Source organism: Myotis davidii, unplaced genomic scaffold (assembly GCF_000327345.1).
Source record: "Myotis davidii unplaced genomic scaffold, ASM32734v1 scaffold616, whole genome shotgun sequence".
NCBI classification, from domain to species: Eukaryota; Metazoa; Chordata; class Mammalia; order Chiroptera; family Vespertilionidae; genus Myotis; species Myotis davidii.
This window is the reverse complement of record NW_006291965.1, coordinates 3435372-3456341: the sequence shown is the minus strand read 5'-3', so window position 1 is coordinate 3456341 and position 20970 is coordinate 3435372. Positions and strand designations below refer to the sequence as shown.

The following is a 20970-nucleotide window of genomic DNA, read 5'->3' as shown; positions in this document are numbered from 1 at the left end:
ACTGGATGAGAATACTTGGTCTATAACCTCTAACAACATGGCTAAGGCCCTTTATAGATAAGAACTGTTTGTAGTTGACTGGTCCCTGTCCTATTATGTGTTATGTTTCAGATGAAATTGGCCTTTTTTTCAGATGCTTGGCTGGTTGTGTATATGGTGTGTGTGTGTGTGTGTGTGTGTGTGTGTGTGTGTGTGTATTGGAGAAACAAAGGCTAGGGCGAGAGGGGTAAATATATGAAGGATAAATACAAGTTTTTATTCTTGATTTGTTTTTCTCTTCCTCTGATACTTAGGGGGAGCTCTGCATATTCTTTGGCTTTAAAAAATGTTGATATTTAAAGAACAAAAGTGTTTATTCTTCAGAATTAAAAAGAACTCAGCAAGTATGGATTCTGTTCCATTTAATCTTGTAAATCCTTTGCCAGAGACAAGCCTTATATCTTCGCTCTGGTGAAACAGCCCCACATCTCCTGATGGACATTCCTCCACTCCTGTGTTTCATAAATTAGCAGGGAGGCTGCCATTGTAACACTTGACCATATAAGGGGAAGAGAGGCCCTGCTGTTATTTGGTTCTGCCCTCATGTCAGAACTGTATATAAACTTGAGGCCTTTTAAGGGAATGTGGTGCGTGCAGGGAAAACATCCCTGGGCAGTCCATCCATTTTCTTCACTACTGCAGTCTTGGTGCCTGCGAGCTCTGTGTCATTTGGAAACATAAATCACGAGGGGGTTGCTGGTGCCAAGCTCCAGGGAGGAAAACCTCAGAGGGCCACACTCACTGCCTAGCGCTGTCAGCATCATAGTTTTCATTAGAAGCCAATTGCACAACTTGCCCTTGTAACTTTTAGGGAGAACTTCACAACTTACACATCCTGACATTCACTTGGTCACCCCCTCCTTGTTATGAGTAATTATGGCTGCAGTGAGGTGACCACAACCTCCTGAAGATTTCAGATTAGTCTTGTGTGGGCTTTAGTGTTTGTCTCTGTACAGGTCTGGAGTTTAGAGAGAGCTGGCTTGGAACCACAGAGCTTTCTCTTCCTAGCTCTGAAACCTTGGACAAGTTAATATAACCTCTCTGAGGCCCTAGATGGTCATCTGAAAACGGGGAAGATAGATGTGACAAAATTTGTTTGAAGTGTTTAGCACAGTAATTAGCACATAGCAAATGCTTAATAAATGCTAGCTGTTTTATTACTATTGCTGCGAGAAGACAGCTATAGTCCTGTTTTGTTTTGTTTTTGCACCAAGTATTCCCTATAGTTACCACTACTAGATCTAGCACACTTTTTACAGATTTTTTTTTATAGGCAGAACACATTCAGAAATATTCTTAGAGGCCCTGAAGAATGTCTTGGCACAATTCAGCATACAGAGCATGGGTTCTGGAACTAGGCAGGTCAGGGCCCAAATCTCCACCCAGCCACCTATAGTCTACAGCCTTGGACACACTATTCAATCTCTTGGTACCTCAGTTTTGTAGTTGGTAGTCTGGTGATAATGATTGTTAAATCCATTTAACTATGGCATTTTAGTTGTCATGGGCAGAAATAAATCAAATCAGAGCAAGGACAAAGAAAGGGTTGATGGCAAACCTATAGAGATTTCACAGAAATATTGTGCTTAGGAGGTCTCCTCATTGCCACTAGAAAGTGAGATGGTGACCCTCCTGCTCTCTCCGGGACTGCATGGCTCAGACTACCTGGAGGACATCCCATCCAGCCTTGGGTCCATCAGCCCAGACCACTCCTACAACAGGACCTCTGGGCTGGGGCACTGACTCTGCATGGGAAGCAAACAGTAGAGTGGGAAGGGTGGTGGTGGGGACTCAGTGTGTGAATGTGTGGAAGCACCCAGCACAGTACCTGGAACCAGTTGGATGCTCACTAAATGTCAGCCCCACCCACGGCATCCCTATTCCGTCCTTTAAGAGTAGACACTCGACTCAGAGCTAGCACACCCAAGAGCGGGAGAAGAAAGAGAGCATGGATGCCAATTCTGGGTTAAAATTCAAAGTTGGAGAAGAGGGGAAAGGAAAGTAGGTTTCAAGGAGAGGAGGAGTTTCTACTTGTAGGTACATAGATCACCTCCTCCCATTGCAGCTAATCCTACACTCATTTTCTTCTTTGAATCCACCCTCTTAATCCACATTTGATCTGCAAGATAGGCCAAACTAACAGAAATGTGGCATGTGTGTCCTTTGAGTGCCTGCTCTTCTTTTCTAGAACAGGTCCAGCAGCAACCACACTGTCCCCAAGGCAGCCAGGCAGCCAAGTCATCCAGGCCAAGTGAGTGTTGGGGGAGACACTTAAGAAAGCCTTCATGCTACTTCCCTCCAGGCCCCTGTACCTTTATTGCAGAGCCCTGGTCCCACCCAGAGGCTTTCAGCCAGCACCTCGGTGCCCTGGGCAAAATAAAAAAATCAATTATTAACATTTTGAATACACACACAAACACATATTAGGTTAACTGTTGCCTAGGTTAACTGATTACTGGCATTTGCATGTAGTTTATCTTACCTCAATGTTTTTTATAAATCCTCCTAGAAATAAGAATCTCCTAGAAATAAGAAACACTATCTATATATATAAAAGCCTAAGCAGCCATCTGACTGTTCGACCGTTTGACTGGTAGCTATGATGTGTACTGACCATTGGGTGCAGATGCTCTACACACAGGCATGGAAACATGGAACAGACTGATGAATCTCAGAGGGAAGGAGAGAGGGTAGAGGGTGGAAGAGATTAACCAAAGATCTTATATGCATACTAGTTAGGCAAACAAAAGAAGAAGGAAACCTTGTCTAAGCTCATGTGCTAGGTTAGACCTTAAAAGATACTATCTGGGAATTCCAAAGATATTGCCCTTTTGTGAGTTTATAAAAGTCACATCATATGAAGTCAATTTAGCTACTTTTATTTGGATTGAATATATACATTTGGTTTCATTAGAAAAAATAACCCAATTGTGATATTTTATCCAGCTAGAAAATCTGTTATAAGTGGATGGTCATTTCTTTTTGTGAACCTTAGAATATTGATTTGGGATTTTTGGAGAAATGTAGCCAATAGCCTAGTGCCTGGTTAGTGTGCTAGGATTGCATGTATCTGTGTCTGGTTTTCCAGATGGGCATAATTAACTGCATTGGCTGTTGGCAGAGAAAATGTGAGCTAGCTGAGAGAATTTTGGAATGGAATGTCCAGAAATAAAGTTGTAGGATCTTCTGAAAATAAGTATAGTATATGCAGAATGTTGTGGGGATAAAGTAAAGGAAAAGTTGAAGCAGTCTCCCTGAAACCTTATTGCGCAAGAAACTACCTAAGTTTCTGACATGTGTTACAACCACCATCCCTTGCCCCCAGCACTCCCCACACACACATGTCCACATGCAACAGGGTCATTTTGTCCCTCACTGGCACTCTTAGCCACTTGCTTAGGGCCTTTGATATTCAAGGATTTAAAAATAGAGACCTGAAAGTAATTATTAACTCCAAAATGAAGAAAAATGCAAGATCAATATGATTAACTGCCTAGTTTAATGTGTGTAAAACTAAACATATTGTTACTTTATTAAAATTAGTATCCAAGAAGCCATCATAGCACTTTAAAATAATGTGTAGAATACATTTTTTTTTTCATTTTGAAAGGATTCTTGAGCATGCATGATCAGTGAGAAACCATTGCCCATAGTTAATTAAACAAGGGCCTTGTGGGCTTATTTCAAAAACAAAATTATAAAAATCCTTTCAAGATTCTTTGGGAGCAAAAATTAGATTTTGTGTGAGATTTGGATGTATTTTAATGTGTTTGATGATAGGGGGTGGGGCCTCACACACACACAGGCACATGCACAGTCACCACCGAATGCTTTTGGGCAGGGTATGTGGTTGGAGTAAAAGAAAATGTGCTCTTCAAAGACTGTGAAAAGCTTTGGGTCCATCCTCAGTCATGTGACCACTGGAAGGGTGTGGCTACCCCCTGCTACATCAGGAATATGCATAAGGAAGGAGGTGGCAGCTTCTGCTCTGCCTGAATTCAGGTGAGGCAGGTAGAGTCAGTGCATCTTTACACAGGATGCACACTATGTAAGGGAGGGCACCACATTTCAAGGGGGCAATGTTCACATTGAGGACATCTACCCTGAAATATTTATTATGATAGTGTTTCAGTAGATGTCATTAAAGTACGCTTTTCTAAGGAAAGTCATGTGCTTCCACACCGTTTGGTAGCTGCATTGGGTCCTGAAGAGGGCGGGTGTACCTTTTGCACAAAGCATTGCCTGGACTGCCGCCTTGGGCTGACAAGGAGTAGTGCACTTAGGCTCCTTGGTGTCATCCTTTCACTGTAGAACATGGGATCTTCATCTAAAGAGAATTATTCCTCTCCAGGCTGTGCCCCTGGGCCCCGAGTGGTTCTCAGGGCCCTGAAGCCATCATGTCCTCTCCGCAATGAGGTTTTTGCTAAGCTCCCACTTAGGCCCAGCAGTGGCCTCTGCATGGAATGGATCCACACAGATACTGTTTCCTCACTTTGCAATCTCTGAGAAGGGGAACAGGGCAGTCAAGTGGACTTATTTCTCTGGAGAGTCTCTGCTTCTCCAATTAATTTCAGAAACTGTGTGTTCTCACCAACCTATTTTGGTTCCCGTCCCCCAGAAAAGGCTAGGCCCCCTGAGAGAGTCTGTCTCAGCTGGGGCTGGGCTGCACGGGTCACCCTGAATGCAAACAGCTGCTTTTCCCACTTCCTTCCTCTGCCCTTACTGCCTCCCTGGGGCCAGAACTCCAGGACCAGACTCCTCAGGGGAAAAGAGCCTGATTCAGATACCCAGGAGCCCTGCTGTTAACCACAGCCACTGGTCATACCCCTAGATGTCCCTGGGAGGCCAATCTAGGAGCGGCCCCTGAGGCTGGGCTCCCCTCTGCTGCACCCAGAACTTTTTGCCATCCAGGCCTTGGAAAGGGGTATTTTTGCTTTCCTGGGATGCCCTTCTAGCTTCTCTTAAGCCTCTCTGGGAAAGGCATCTTGCTGAGAATCCTGATGTGATTTAAGAGTATTTGACCCATTCCTTCTCCCTTGCTCTTCAAAGGTGTCCAAAAGGAGTAAATTCCTTTGAAGTCCACCCCTGCCATAATCATATGCAGAATATATTTCTCAGTTAATCTTAACCAGTGTTTCCCATGTGCTAAATGACACCTCAGCCCTGTGAGGTGCACCTTATAAATATGAGCAGTATTTCTCTACCCTCTCCTTTAAGTTTTACAGTGAAATGAGCATTTAGTTCTGAGGAATTCCACAAAGATAAAGAGGTCAGTTTTAATATAATGTGCAACTTTTTCACAATAAACTTAAAGCCTTGCACTTGGTAAACTGACGTACCCTTAATTAGAAGTAAGGTTATCAATCTTTTCAGCCAGTCCTTGGTATAATCCCACTTGGAAATTCATCCACCATAGCTTAACTTTATCCTAAGCTTTTAATGGTCTCATGTACTTGCCCCCACATGTACTTGAAGGACTTCATTCTGGAATCTAAATTACCCATGTAGGAGGAGTCTCTGATGCTTGCATAGAATTAATCAATATCTCTAAGCACTTAACTTTGTGCCAGGCAGAGCCCTTGCCTTCCAGAGGCTCACAGATTACTAGTAGAGAGAGTCAGGTGTCCCAGCGTCTAATGCAGTATCCTGCGCTGAGTGTGTGACAGGTAGGGTTTGTAGTGGCAGCACAAAGAAGGGAAGGGCAGATTAACATGACAAGTCAGGAACCAGTCTGATGAAGAGTGTGCTGTGTATCTTCCATTTGCTCCCAAGACCCTCTTGCCCTCCACTTCCTGCTCTCCGTCCTGCAGGCTGACCTCTATGGACTATATCAACGGGCTCACCTTCCTTCAGATTTCAGTTTGGTTTGGACAACTGGTGTGGCTTGGCAGTTGAGCGTCGACCCTCGACCCATGCACCAAGAGGTCCCTGATTCGATTCCCAGTCAGGGCATGTGCCCGGGTTTTGAGCTTGATTCCCAGTAGGGGCATGTAGGAGGTAATTGATGTTTCTCTCTCATCAATGTTTCTATCTCACTCCCTCTCTCCCTTCCTCTCTCTCTAAAATTTAATGAGAACTTATTAAAAAAAAAGAATCTTAGGCATTTCCCAGGCTAATTAATTACAGCTAGTGTGCATGGACTTGCCTTCTGCCTTCAGAGGCATAGCTATGGGACAGGGTAGAGCTTCCAAGCTCCACTGTGGCTCTGGTGGCATCCGCAGCTTCTGGCTGGTTCTCTGAACCAAATGCTGTTGCATCTCGTCATTTTGGTCATTTAGTCCTATTAATTCTTCAGAGTTGCAAATGTCTGAAACCTGTTATTATAGAGGAGGAATCATATCCCACTGGGTTTTCAAGTTGAACTAGTGAGGGAGAAACTGTGATTGGAATAGCTGGGGTCTACGATAATCTTGCAAGACACAAGTACAAACTTAATTTCTTCTTTGTGGCTCTTTTGGCTTCTATACTTTGGAGCCCTTGAACCATGGTTGTTTATTTGCCACTGTATAAATAAACCACAGCTTGTCTATTCCCCTACTGAAAAACAGGTTACTTCTGGTTTTAATCTTTTTCTCTCTCGAAAATAGTCCTGTAATAGACACCCTTGAATCACAACTCCTTGTGCACATGTACCAGTTTCTCTGGGACAGATACCCGAGAGAGGGCCTTGCTGGGTCATTGGGCCTGGTCAGCTCTACTAGGAATTCTCAAATTTCCCTATAAAGTGAGTGTACTCATTTACAAACTGCCATCAATCTTTGGGTTTCTGATTTCCCACCACTATGTGGAATTATTAGAGTTTTTCTTTTTTATGTGACTGGTGTGACATTATCTATTCCCTGATTACTATATATTTCTATTTTAGCCAGTTAATCTTTCTCTTCTGTGAATCGTGTGGGTTATTTGAGTTTTTTTATCCTGGCTTACAGGACTTTATTTAGGATGGCGACTAATCCTTCAGTTTTCTGCATTGCAAATATCTTATTTCAATCTATGGCTTACCTCCATTTTGGGGGGTTTTGATAAATAGACATTTTTACAAATTTTAATGTGGTTAAATTCATCAGTCTTTTCCTTAAATGTATTTAGACCGAAAATGTGGAATACTCTGCTCATTCTTCTTAATCCCCCCCCCCCCCAAAGTCTTACTTTAGTTTACCCGTGGGGGTAGACTGCCAATACTCTACTGTCAAATTTTAGACTGAAAAGGTTTAAATTTAACATTTTTGCCTGGCCAGTGTAGCTCAGTGGTTGAGCATCCTGCACGTCTCCTACTGGGATTCAAGCCCAAAACCCAGACATGTGCCCTGATCTGGAATCAAACCTATGACCTCTTGGTTCATGGGTTGATGCTAAACCACTTAGCTACACTGGTTGAGCTACTGTAGTTCTTCTTAAAAATTTTTTGGGAAACTCCATATTGTTTTCAATAATGGCTGTACTAATTTATGTTCTCACCAATAGTGCACAGAGGTTCCCTTTTACCACATTCTCACCAGCTCTTATCTTTTGTCTTTTTGATGATAGCCATTCAACATTGTAAGGTGATATCTCATTGTGGTTTTGATATGCATTTCCCTGATGATAAGTGATGTTGAGCAAGTTTCATATATTTGTTGGTCATTTTAATGTGTTTTTTTTCTTTTTGGAAAAATGTCTATGCAGATTCTTTGCCCATTTTTTATTGGATTGTTTTCTTGTTATTGTAAGAATTCCTTATATGTTTCGGATTTTAATCACTTATCTGTATATATAAAAACCCAGGGACTGGAATTGCAGAACAACCAGAATGACCAGAACAACCGGTGGCTATGACGCACACTGTGGCGGCCAATCAGCCTGATCCAGGCCCTGATCAACCCCCTTTTCCCCCCATGCCAGCCCAGCTCCTGATAGGCCCCCAACACCCCGATTGGGGGCCGGCTGTCCAAATGCCCACGGTCCCTCCCCCCAGCTGGCCCCACCCCTGATTGGTCCCAACACCCTGATTGGGGGCAGGGCGCTAGCCTGGCCTGATGGGCCCCCATTGGGGTGGGCCGGCCAGACCCCACCCACGCACCCAGCTGGACCCCACCCGAATTCATGCACCGAACCTCTAGTTGGCTATAGTGTTTGCAAATATAATCTCCCATTGTATAGGCTGACTCTTCATTTTGTTGGTTGTGTCTTTTGCTGTGCAGTAATTTTTAGTTTATATAGTTCCATTTGTTTAGTTTTGCTTTTGTTGCCTGTGCTTATAGTGTCAGATCTAAAAAAATACCTAAACCAATGGTTAGTTTTGTCTATTTTTGAAGTATAAATGAAAATATACAAATATTCCTCTATGTCTAACTTCTTTCACTCAATGTTATGTTTGTGAGATTCATTAATATTTTTCTATATAGTAGCAGTTTGTTAATTTTCTCTGTTCTGTGCTATTTATTTTTGTAAATACATCACATAATACCATAATCGGTATTAATTGGCATTCCTTTAGCAATACATGAGAGTTCCAATTTTCACCAGAAGTTGGCAATGCCACTCTTTTCAACTAGTCTTGAGGGTGATACCTCATTGAGGTTTTAATTTGCAGTTTCCCAGTCTCTAATGAGGGTGAGCATCTTTTCATATGCAAATTGCTCCCTGGAATATTCTCTTTTTTAAGATGCCTGTTCAAGACTTTTGCCCCATTTAAAGGTTATCTGCCCTTTTATTGAATTATAGGAGTATTTTTGATGTATGTTTTTATTTCAAAGAAGAAAGGAGAGGGAGAGAGAGATAGAAACATCAATGATGAGAGAGAATCATTGATTCGCTGCCTCCTGTGACCTCTTGGTTCATAGGTTGATGCTCAATCCCTGAGCCACAAGCTGGGCTAGGAGCATTTTTAATTTAAGTTGCATGTGAAGTCTTGTGTTGAATATATGTGATACAAATATCTTCTCCTTGTCTGTGTAATTGGGGCTTTTCAAAAAGGGGCTGAGAGTTCAGTGTGTAGGCCATAAAACCATGAACCCTGCTTGGCTCTCAAGAAAGTGGACATTTGAAGATAAATCAAAGGAAGAGGGACCTGGATCTTGTCCTCTTTAAATCTATTACTATAAGCTTGAAGTAGGATGCCAAGAGCAACTGGGTATGCTCCTGCACTTGATATAATCAGTCATTATTTATTTGCTATTCTTCCACAAGCTAAAGAAACCTTTATCCTCAATCCTTTGATTCTCATTTGGTCACACCTTAATTCTTTAAGCTCCTGTTTCAAAGAATGCCTTTGTCATCTTGATAGCCCCACTACCTGGAGAAATTCTCTTTTCTTACAATGACTACTTTAAGTAATACATGCAGAAATGAATTATATATTTAGGAAACTACAAGTATAAAATAGAGGTACATACCCTCCTGATATCCAACAGCACAACTTAAATAATAGATATGAGTCAAATGAAATCATACAGAATTTTTTGAGGGCAGGTCTGAGCGGTGCTATATTATCCTAGATATTTAATAACTATAAAGGTATATAAGATGCAGTAGTCCCTGCCTCAAATAATTTCTGACCCATACCAAGTTAGAGGAAGCTCACTGGCAGGAAGGGTTAGTTTTTGTGTCTTGTGATTTGTTTTGTTTTGTTTTTTGCTAATTTATGCTTTTTAATGTCAATGAAATCACCTGTTGCTGTCCATTGGTGGTCCCCAAGCCTCTGAGGGAGAGAATGTGGCCAAGCCTAACAAGAGCCTCTTCTGGGAAAAGCTGTGTCTCACGGGGACACCAGCCATGTGGCAGGTACCATGCCCAGGGCTATGCAGGTGTCCTCTCAAAGATAGTCCTTCATGGGCTTACCCACTTCCAGTGGGAAGCCCTCCTGCTGCCTAGCCTAAATGCACAGGCTGCCCTGGGCTGATCAGGAAGGGTTACTTTGGATTGATTGTGGCAATAAGACAAGGGTTGTATTAGTTAAGATAATGGAGTTTCTTTTACAAAACTTATCCCCATATATATCATGGATCAAACATAGCAAAAGTTAAAAAGTCAGTCATCAAAAGTTAAAAACAGATGTTTTTGATTGGTAATTCATTCTGCTCAAAATATTAATTTAGAGATTCAGATTCTTTCATCTTGTGGGTCCACCATCCTCAACATGTAGTTTCTGGGATTGCTGGGCTTGTCCACATTAAGCTGGTAGAAGGAGAAAGAGCATGGAGGATAGGAAAGGGTGTATGTCATTTCCACTTGGGTTCCATTGGCTAGAACTCCATCCACTGTGTGGCCACTGCTAACTGTGAGGGAGGTCAGGAAGTATAGTCCAGCTGTGTGTCTAGGAAAAGGATTTGCTGCAGGCTTCGTGATGGCAGGGCATTTAAGGTAGGTCTTGGTGCCATGTGAAATCTTTTGACAGAGATTGGAAAGGAGGATTAACCTAGGTAAAATGAAAAGCATGAAGGTCTCAAACCTAAACAGAAAAAAATGCAAGAGCATATTTGAAAAACAAAAAATAATCCAGTTTTTCAGGAGCATGTAGGGAGTACCATGGGAGAAACTGCTAGAAAGATAGGCTTAAGGCTATTTCCAATCTGAAGCCATATTTTTTGAAGTTTTTAAATCCATACCGAGGAGCTTATATCTGCTTTTTTTTCCTACTAGGGCTCACTCCCACTTGCAGGAGAACTGTGGCCCAAATTCATTTTCTTTCTTTTCCTTCATACTCTGGCCATTCCTAGAAAGTGAGTTCTTATGTTTGCCTCCGTAACTTGGTGGAAGGAGTCAAGGAGCAGGGTGCGGACCCTCAGCATGAGCAGCTTTATTTTGAGCTTTTGCACCACAGGGTTTCAGAGACGCTCTAGGGGCTTCCTGCCAAAAACCAGTCTAGGGAATGGCACCTACTGAATGCTGTTTGGGATGAATCCCAAGTTCAGCAGAAGGAGGAGGGAGAGGAATTCCTTTCTAACTCTAGGACACAATCAGCTCACGCTCAAGATCCTGAAATTTAACTGCCCACGTTGTTATCTTAGCTTGCATAGCTCCAACTGTGGCTCATAGTTATAAACATATCCGGTCCTTTAAATTCCAACCTCATCTTTCAGCCTAATGACCTCCTGACAGTGATTTATTGGGAAGGGTGGGAGCTGGGGAAATCCTTTTCCCTCCCTTTAGATCTGCCAACTTGGCTTTGAAACTCCACGAATGTTTTGGACAAATAGTACACATCCCCACATCCTCTACTCTCACCTCTGCCCCATTCTCTATTTAGTAATCATATGCATTCAGATGTGCTAAATTAATTTTGTCCTAGGCTTTAACTAGGTGCTGCCCCTGGAAAGCTTCTGTGTGAATTATTCTTTCTTCCTTGAGCTTCAGAGCATGATATTAATGGCTTTGAAAATTTACCTTCGATCTACAATTCGGGGAGGATTTGTTTCATTGTTCCTACCAATTTATAAGCATACTTGTCTATCTTTTTTAGACCACTAAGTAAAGTGAAAACAGACTCTGAGGTAACATCAAAAAGGTGCTTCTTTTTAAAGCAAACTTTAAAGAGACTTAGCCCATATTTTTTCAAGATCCTGAACACATTAATTATATTTGGATTTTATAGAAAGGGAGGTGTTTACTAACCTGTGTCAAGAGTTTCTAGATATGCCCTGGCCAGTTTGGCTCACTGGCTAGAGCGTCGGCCTGCGGACTGAAGGATTTTTTGAGGATCACCTTGATGCAAGAGGCAGCTGGTCGATGTTTCTAACTCTCTGTCCCTCTACCTTCCTCTTTGTAAAAAATCAATAAAATATATATATTTTTTTAAAAAAAGAGTTTCTAGATATTTTTTTTTCTTCTAGGTGGCCAGAAGAAATCACTTAAAGAAATCATCATTACATTGTGTTCTTTGTCCTCTTTCACTAAGATACCTTTGCTGGTCCCTCTGCATGGCCATCTTCTACACTTATGGCCTTCAAATAACTACACCTTGCTAGTGACAGGCATTTGGTGTCTTTTTCTTTAGGGTGCTTGCATATGGAAAAGGTAAAGTTCCTCAGGCCAATGTCTGGGTACCAGTTCATTCTCCAGCATACTTTGAGATCTATGTACCTCTCGAAGTACTAAAACATTTGGGGAGACAGCATGATGTCGGGAAATAGAACATGAGCAGAGACTAAGCAGACTTGGGTCCAAATTCTAGCTTTGCTTTTTTACCTTGGTGAGACCTGAATAAAACCTTTAACCTCTTTGATCTTCTGAGCCTGAATTTTTGTAGCATTGATTAGTTTTAGCTGTTTTTGAATTCTATCTAAATGAGACAATGCAATATATATTTGTTTGTTATTGGTTTATTTTTTAAAATGTATTTTTATTGATTTCAGAGAGGAAAGGAGAAGGAGAGATTGATAGAAACATCAATGATGAGAGAGAATCATTGATTGGCTGCTTCCTGCACGCCTCTACTAAGAATTGAGCCCAAAACCTGGGCATGTGCCCTGACTGGGAATCGAACCATATCTCCTGGTTCATAGGCCGACACTCAACCACTGAGCCACACTAGCTGGGCTGTTATTGGTTTCTTTTACTCAATATTATGTTTGTTAGATTTATTTAAGTTGTTGCATATATGAATAGTTCATTCAGTGGAATTTATGGTATTGTGTTATAATTGTAAATTATTTATCCATTCTACTTTGATGGACATTTGGATTGTTTCAGTTATTATGAATTGAGATTCTATGATAATTTTTGTAAAATCTTGTGTACACAAGATTCTGTTGAGTAATGTCACATCCTGTGTAAGCAGCTCTGAGATTTGCTTATAGGAAGTTTATTTCTTTCTGCCATCAAGATCAAAGTTGCCCCTGCGATCACCACCAATGGGGGAGTAAGAAAGGAGGACTGGACAGAGAGAGAAGTTGGACTGTGATGCACTTGCAACAAAGGCTTCAGCCAACCCATAGGGAACTCTGGAGCTGAAGTGGCCCTATAGAGTTGTGCCCATTAAAGGCAAGGAGGCTGGACCTTTACATATCCCTCATTCACCAGTTATTGGATGTGGACTGACCCAGGGGAGTAAGCATGGTTTTGAGTGAGATATCTCTCTTTCCCAGAGAGTGGGGCCACATTTGTGAGCTGTCATCCATCAACATTCTTAGCAGTTGGTAGAATGAGTGTTCTAATCCTAAAAATGTTAAAATGTGGGTATGTGTGTATGTTTAGGGTGGAGCTGAGCAGTGCACCACAGTGTCCATTACATGTCATTAGTAATTTCTAGGAGTTGAATTTCTGGTCAATAGGATATGTGTATATATTCATTTTTAGTAGATATTATCAAACAATATTTAAAAGTGTCTCTACCCAAATACCATCTTAATTTAGATTCTGAGATTCCCCAAATCAGATCTCACCACAAAGATAAAGGAACATTCATAGAAGGGAAACATAAATGTGAGACTATTCTCTATATTAATATGTTCTATATTATTGGGAAAGAAAACTTGAGAACCACTGGAGTAGGCTATTTATCATTCTCTACCTTATGGCTTGACATCCTAAAAACTGTCAATATTGTTCAGGATGTTTTGAAATCCAAGTGTGGGATTAATAGATTCTAAAGACATCCTTTTGTGCTGAGAGAAGAAAAGAAAGGGGATATATGAATTGACTGTTGCCCTGGATTTCCTTTTTCAGAGTGGCCAAGTCAATGAAGGTCCCTGTATATGAGACCCCAGCTGGATGGAGATTCTTCTCAAACCTGATGGACTCGGGACGGTGCTCTCTGTGTGGAGAAGAGAGCTTTGGCACTGGTAGGCTTTGTTGGGTTGGTGTTTCTAGAAGGGGTGGCTGTAGCACTCTGTGACCCCATTTTGGAAACCTGTGAGCCCACTATGAATCAAAGGCTAGAGGCAGAGTTAGAGGCAAATAGGTAAATAAAGAAGGAAGGAAGGAAGGAAGGAAGGAAGGAAGGAAGGAAGGAAGGAAGGAAGGGAGAAAACACCTAGTGGAATGTGTGTTATGATACACTTACCTCATCTACCTATTCTTTTTCTAAAAAAATAAACTTCCATTTCTTTAAAAAATTTACTGAATTTTAAAAAATTCATGAGTAGAGAGAATATCATATTGAATTTCCATATGTTCATTAGTTTCAACCATTATCAACTCATGGTCAATCTTGCTTTATCTTTTCCCATATCCACCTAAGGAGCCCTCCTTCCTGATTATTGTGAAGCAATCCCTAGTGATTCTTTAAGTATAATGGCTATCGAGAAAAAAAAGTATATAAACACAGTGTCATTATCACCCCTAAAAAGGTTAAAAAATAATTTTTTGCCCTAGCTGGCTTGGCTCAGTGGTTAGAGTGTTACCCTGTGGAATGAAGGGTCACAGGTTTGATTCCAGTCAAGGGCACGGACCTTGGTTGCAGGCTCAATCCCTGGCCATGATCCTGGTGCATGTGGGAGGCAACCAATCGATGTGTCTCCTCTATCGATATTTCTCTCTCACTGTCTCTCCCCTTTCCTTCCACTCTCTCTAAAAATCATTGGACAAAATATCCTCAGGTGAGGATTAACAAAAAAATAATAATTTCTTCTTTCAGTGTTTTAAAGATGTTACTTCATTGTCTTCTGGCTTGCTTAGTTTCCAAAAAGTGAGCTCTAAGTCTCATTTCTGTTTCTCTCTATTGAAATTCCCCCCATCTCTGGGTCTTCAGTATTTTATTTTTATCTTTTAATATGTGTTTTGTTGTTGTTGTTGTTTTTTTGTTGATTTCAGAGAGAGGAAGGGAAAGGGAGAAAGATAGAAACATCAATGATGGGAGAGAACCATTGATTGGTTGCTTCTTGCGTGCCCCCCGACTGGGGATTGAGCTCGCAACCCAGGCATGTGCCCTGACCATGAATGGAACCATGACCTCTGGATTCACACATAGATCGATGCTCAACCGCTGAGCCATACCAGCCAGGCTCTTTTTATCTTTTCTTTTCAACAGTTTAATTATAATATTTCTAGGTATGTGTATTTTTTTAAAACCTTGCTTGGGGTCTCTGGGATTCTTGTTTGTTGCCTTGCATTAATTTCAGAAAATTCTCAGCCATTATCTTTTCACTTATTCTCCCCCAATTCTCTTCCTCTTTTCCTTCTGGGACTTTAATTGCACTTATGTTAGATGAATTGTGACCATATGCTGTTTCAGAGCTCTTACATCCACTGTTTGGTTTTATTTACTTTTTTTCCTTTTGTGTTTTAATTTAGATAATCTCTATTGGCATATCTTTAAGTTACTGATTCTTTCCTTAGCTGTGGCCAATCTACTGATGAGCCTACTGAAGGAATTCTTCATTTCTGATATTGTGTCTTTATTAATAGCATTTCTTTTTGACTTTTTAAAAATAATTTTAATCTCTCTGAAAAAATTCTTTTTTATATATGTTGTTTATATATGTTTGTATGTGATATTTATCTTTTTCATTAGATCATTTAACATATTAAACATTATTTTAAACTCCCTGTCTGATAGTTCTAATATCTAGTTGATCTTAGTTTCTGGTTTTCTTGATTGCTTTAACTCCTAATAAAGCAGTGGTTTACTCTTTCTTGATTTTTATTCAATTTTTAATTGAATGCTGGACAGTGTATTTATATCTATATCTCAACAGTAGGACTCAGGCAAATAATATTTATACACATTAATGGGCATACCAATTCTTCTATTAGGTCATTATTATTTAAAGTTAAGCTAATCTAGTCAGGAGTTGAGCTGGATTTGGGTTTATTATTTCTGTTATAATTTTTATTGTACCATAGGCTTTAATTTCTTCCAGAAGTGGGATAATTTTTGCTATGTGCTCAAAGGAAAGAGAGTGCCAGAGGAGATTTTTTCAGTGTTTCTATTTCATTTCAAGCTTCCAGCAGTTACTGTGATTTAAAAAAAGACTTCTGTCACTAGATGCTTGACCATTCTTCAGTGGCAGCAGAGCTCTCCTTAGTATTAATGTGGAATTTGAGGCTCAAGAAGGTTTCCTACCCTTTCTCCAGGAGCAGAGGGTTTTACTTCAATCCTATTCCAGTAGCAATGGGTCTTTGCCTGGGCCCTTTATAAGAAGGTTTACAGCTTGTACATTCAGGAGTTTAAGGTGTTGTTTTTTTTTTTGTTTTTTTTTTGTGAAAGAAGGGTGGGGAACTGGAAGGGCTCCATGCTTGTCCTCAGCAGCAGCTGATCATCTGCATACCAGTACCAGCAAGTCTACCTCTTTGTTTCCCGTCCTTCTTGTGAGCAGCCAGGGACTTCTGATTATTCACTTATATGGAAGTGTCCTCTTTCTCCTGTGCTCTGCCAAAAGTGAGACTGTTTTGTGTCTTGTCTCTCCTCAGAGGGGCTTGTCACTCTGCAATTCACTTTATTGCCTTGTGATTTAGGATCTCTAATGAGTTCAAGAAAAGTTATGATTTTGTAGGTTTCCTGACCTTTAGTATTGCTGGGAGTAGCATTCTCTTGCAGATTTTCATATCCTGAACAGAAATGCAGAAGTGGAACTGCAAAAATAATTTATTAATAATTTCTCCTATTCTCCATACCCCACAACTTATTTTTCCCCCCAGTTAGAATCCAAAAGATCTTACATTATAACTTGTTGATACTTTTTAATTCTTCCTTAATCTGCATTTTTTTTCCTCCACATTTTTTCTTTCTGGTATTTATTCATTGAAGAAACTGGGTGATATATCCTATAGAGCTTTCAATGTTGATGTCCTCATTTTCCTTTTTAAGTTGTTTAATGCTTATATACAGAGAAGCTATTGAATAATATGCCTTTTCTCCGGTTTTCAACCACCTCAGTACATTACATTAATTATAGCATTTTATTTTCTAGAAACTCTACATTCTCTTACGATTTTTTTAAGGAATATAATTATACCAGAGGCCCGGTACACAACAATCGTGCACTCAGGGGTGGGGAGGGGGTCCCTCAGCCCGGCCTGTGCCCTTTTTCGCAGCCTGGGAGCCATCAGTCAGACATCCTTAGTGCTGCCACGGAGGCGGGAGAGGCTCCCACCACCGCTGCTGCGCTTGCCAGCAGTGAGCCTGGCTTCTGGCTGAGCGCTGCTCCCCTGTGGGAGTGCACTGACCATCAGGGGGCAGCTCCTTGGGTTGAGCATCTGCCCCCTGGTGGTCAGTGCACATCATAGCAACCAGTTGTTTCCCAGTTTGGTTGATTTGCATATTACCCTTTTATTATATAGGATAATCTATTACTAAAATATTTTTTTGTTTTCTTTTCTAATATTTATACCCTTTATTTTCATATTCTAGTGTATTGTATTAGCTATAATCTTCAAAATAATATTAAATAATTGCAATACTTCATTATTTTAATGGAAATTGATTCAGTATTTTACTCTTTAGTTTGATGATGGCTTTTTAATATTGGTAAAATGTTTATCATGTATACATAGCTATTTTTCCCTCTTCTTATTTTACTTAGAGTCTTATTAGAAATGGCTATTGGATTTATTAGGTACCCTTTCAGAATCGGATGATATATATATATATGGGTATGTTCTTTCTCTTTTATTCTGTGAATGTAATAAAATACTATGATTGCTTTGCTGATATCAAACCAACCTTGAATTCCTATTTAGAATAAGTAAATTTTGGTCATGTTTAAATAGACTGCAGTAAAACCACTCTAACTGGTCGTAATGACATTTCAGGCAATGTTGGGTTCCTGAAGACATTTCCTCCTAAGGAATTTTATCCTGTTACCGAAATCAGTTAGACCCTAGTTACTGCTAATGGTATAGGAGGGGTGGTATGCATCAAGTACTAGTGTTTGAACTGAGAGTGTATGGATGACAGCTCTGCTTAGAATAGTCAGGACTGTTATACCTTTTCCCTGCTAAGACCTAACAAATTGAACAGCTTCCTTCCTTGTTGGTGTTTTTTGGGTCTAAACCAGTGACTGACTCAAAAAAATCACAGATTATAATAATTATGTCTCCTAGTTATTAAAATAACACAAATATAACAACTGGAATAGAAACTGGTAAGTCCAGGTTATCCTTTCCTCTTCATCTTTGTCTTTATAAGCATTTATTGAGTGCTTACCATTTACCATATAATTATAGTCTCTAAAATTAAAGGATAAAATATTATATGTATAAACAATTTTATACCTTGGTAATAAATATTTGCATACTTCAATAAACATTTACTAAGTACTTACAGTGTATAAGGCACTGTATTATATGGTGTATATAATACAAAATGCTTAATTAAGATCATGCCCTTAAGGAACTCAAGATCTCTAGGGTACATAACAAGAAAAATGTACAGATTACTGTTATACAAAGCAGAAACTTTAAAATTCTACAATAGAGTAATAGACAAAATACTATCGGAGATAAGGAAATGAGAAAATGCTTCCGGACTAGAAATTGAAAGCCAGTTTTATAGAAGAGATGGAGGTTGGGCTAGTTCTTAAAGAATGGAAAGGATTTATGCACGTAGAGGTGAAATGACAGGGACTTGTCAGATGGAGGGAACAATGACAAGAAAGGAATAGTGGTGGGAGAGCAGGGGATGTGTTGTGAGTAGCCAGTTGTTCACTTTGTCTAAGCAGTGCTTTCCTAATATAAATCAACATTCATTTGGGGTCATGAGAGTAGTATCATGTCATGAACAGCTTAAAAATTTTGTTAATTAACTAGAAACTATCAGAATATATTGCAATCACCCTAGCTGGTTTGGCTCAGTGGATAGAGCGTCAGCCTGCCCACTGAAGAGTCCCGGGTTCGGTTCTGGTCAAGGGAGATTCATGCCGGGGTTGTGGGCTTGATCCTCAGTAGGGGGCATGCAGGAGGCTGATCAATGATTCTCTCTCATCATTGATGTTTCTACCTCTCTCTCTCTCTCCCTTTCTCTCTGAAATCAATAATATATATATATGAAAGAATACATTGCATTCAGTAAAAGTAAATGTTACTTGGAGAAATATGTGCATATAAACATGCACATAGGTATTTATGTATATAGTAAGTCTCATTGTAAAGTGTATATATATGAGGTAATGTTCTGAAATGTCTGAAAAAGACTGATCTCTAGCAGGTGTCAGTCCACAAACTTTTTCTATAAAGTGGCAGATAGTGAATAATTTAGGCTTTGCAGACTAAGAGGTTATGAATGGTCTTTTTCACAATTAACTCAACTCTGCCACTGTAGCACAAAAGCAGCCACAGATAATACATAAACAAATGAGTATGCTGTGTTCCAGTAAAAATGTACTTACACAAATAAGCCTAAGTCCAAATTTGGCCTGTGGGCTGAAGTTCACTAACCTCTGAGGTAGAAGATAGGGTAAAGAAGGGAGTATCAAGAAACAGGATTGGACATATGAGTGCCGTGGAGACAGTTTTTGAAGCCCTTTGCCTGCCCAGCTTAGATGTTGGGACTTGACTCAACTGGAAATAGGAAACCATGGAAAGGCCCAGGTCCTAGACAATAGGATACCTGTGTTTATTGCTCTGTCAAAGAACCAAGGTTATTTAAGAAGTCAGTCATCCTTTGTGCTAGGACCAGCTATTCACCCACTTCCTGGGAAGAGCCCTGGACAACTGCTTTACAGAGAGAAAGGAGAATCCTGTATACTAAAAGGCTAATATGCAAATTGTCCCTTCGACCAGGAGTTCTACCAGGAGGCGGAGCTGGCTGGCCAACCTCCCACATCCCCTACCCCTGGCCAGCTCGCCCCGATTGGCCCCGATCAGGACTGGCTGTTCGGACCCTACCCGTGCACAAATTTGTGCACTGGACCTCTAGTATTTTATAAATCCTCAGATTTCAATGTAAGGACACTGTTTATCTCATTGACATTCTGGCTACTTTTCTAAAGTTTTGAATTTGAAGAAATCTGGGCTTGTTCTATATATAAAAGGAGATGTACTTAAATACTTAAACTTAAGATGAAAACCAAAATCTTTAAAGTTTTTTGGCCTTTGTTGATGATGTGCTACTGGTTCCCATCATTATCTGTTTTCTAAGAAGTCATACAGTTTGGGGAGTATATGAATTGTTATAGTCCAGAGGTTGTCCCTTTACAGGTAACACTGAATAATTACTGTTTTGTGAATACCTGGTAAAGCTCCAACCTTGCCCACCATCTTGAGTATTACTATTACTTTTATAACTTACTAGAGGCCCAATGCACGAAATTCATGTATGTGGGTGGGGGCCCTCAGCCCGGCCTGCACCCTCTCGCAGTCTGGGATCCCTTGCTATTAACCACCCACCTGCTTGCTCCTTACTGCCCATCTGCCTGCTTCTAACCACCCGCCTGCTCGCTCCTTACCACTTGGCTTGCCACTTCTTAGCGCTGCCGCTGAGGCTCCCAGCACCGCCACTGCGCTCACCAGCTGTGAGCCCGGCTTCTGGCTGAGTGGCACTCCCCCTGTGGGAGTGCACTGACCACCAGGAGGCAGCTCCTGCATTGGGCATCTGCCCCCTGGTGGTCAGTGCGCATCATAGCAACCGGTCATTTTAGTCATTCCACCGTAACAGTCACTGGGTTTTTATATATATAGATTAGAGGCCCGGTGCACAAAAATTTGTGCACTCGGGGGGGGAGGGCCCTCAGCCCGGCCTGTGCCCTCTCGCAGTCTGGGACCCCTCGGGGGAGGACCATCTGCTGGCTAAGGCCTGCTCCTCAGGGGATTGGGCCTAAGATGGTAATCAGACATCCCTCTGGCAGTCCGGCAGCCCTCGGGGGATGTCCACTTGCCAGAGTGGAGCAGACCTAAGCTGCAGTCGGACATCCTTAGTGCTGCTGAGGAGGCAGGAGGCTCCCACCACCACCGCTGTACTGGCAGCCGTCACCCTGGCTTGTGGCTGAGCAGAGCTCCTCCCATGTGAGAGCACCCTGACCACCAGAGGGCAGCTCCTGCATTGAGCGTCTGCCCCCTGGTGGTCAGTGTGTGTCA

The 20970-nt window shown here is 41.0% G+C and overlaps 1 protein-coding gene across 2 annotated transcripts in view; it reads left to right on the top strand.

Moving 5' to 3' along the window:
- The window catches only part of PGM5 (phosphoglucomutase 5), a 154467-nt gene that overhangs the window by 75692 nt on the left and 57805 nt on the right, over positions 1-20970 (top strand). For both annotated transcript variants that reach the window (XM_015565020.1, XM_015565021.1), the window contains one exon: positions 13684-13799. In XM_015565020.1, the coding sequence (XP_015420506.1) occupies positions 13684-13799 (116 nt within the window). The remainder of the gene's footprint in view (positions 1-13683; positions 13800-20970) is intronic.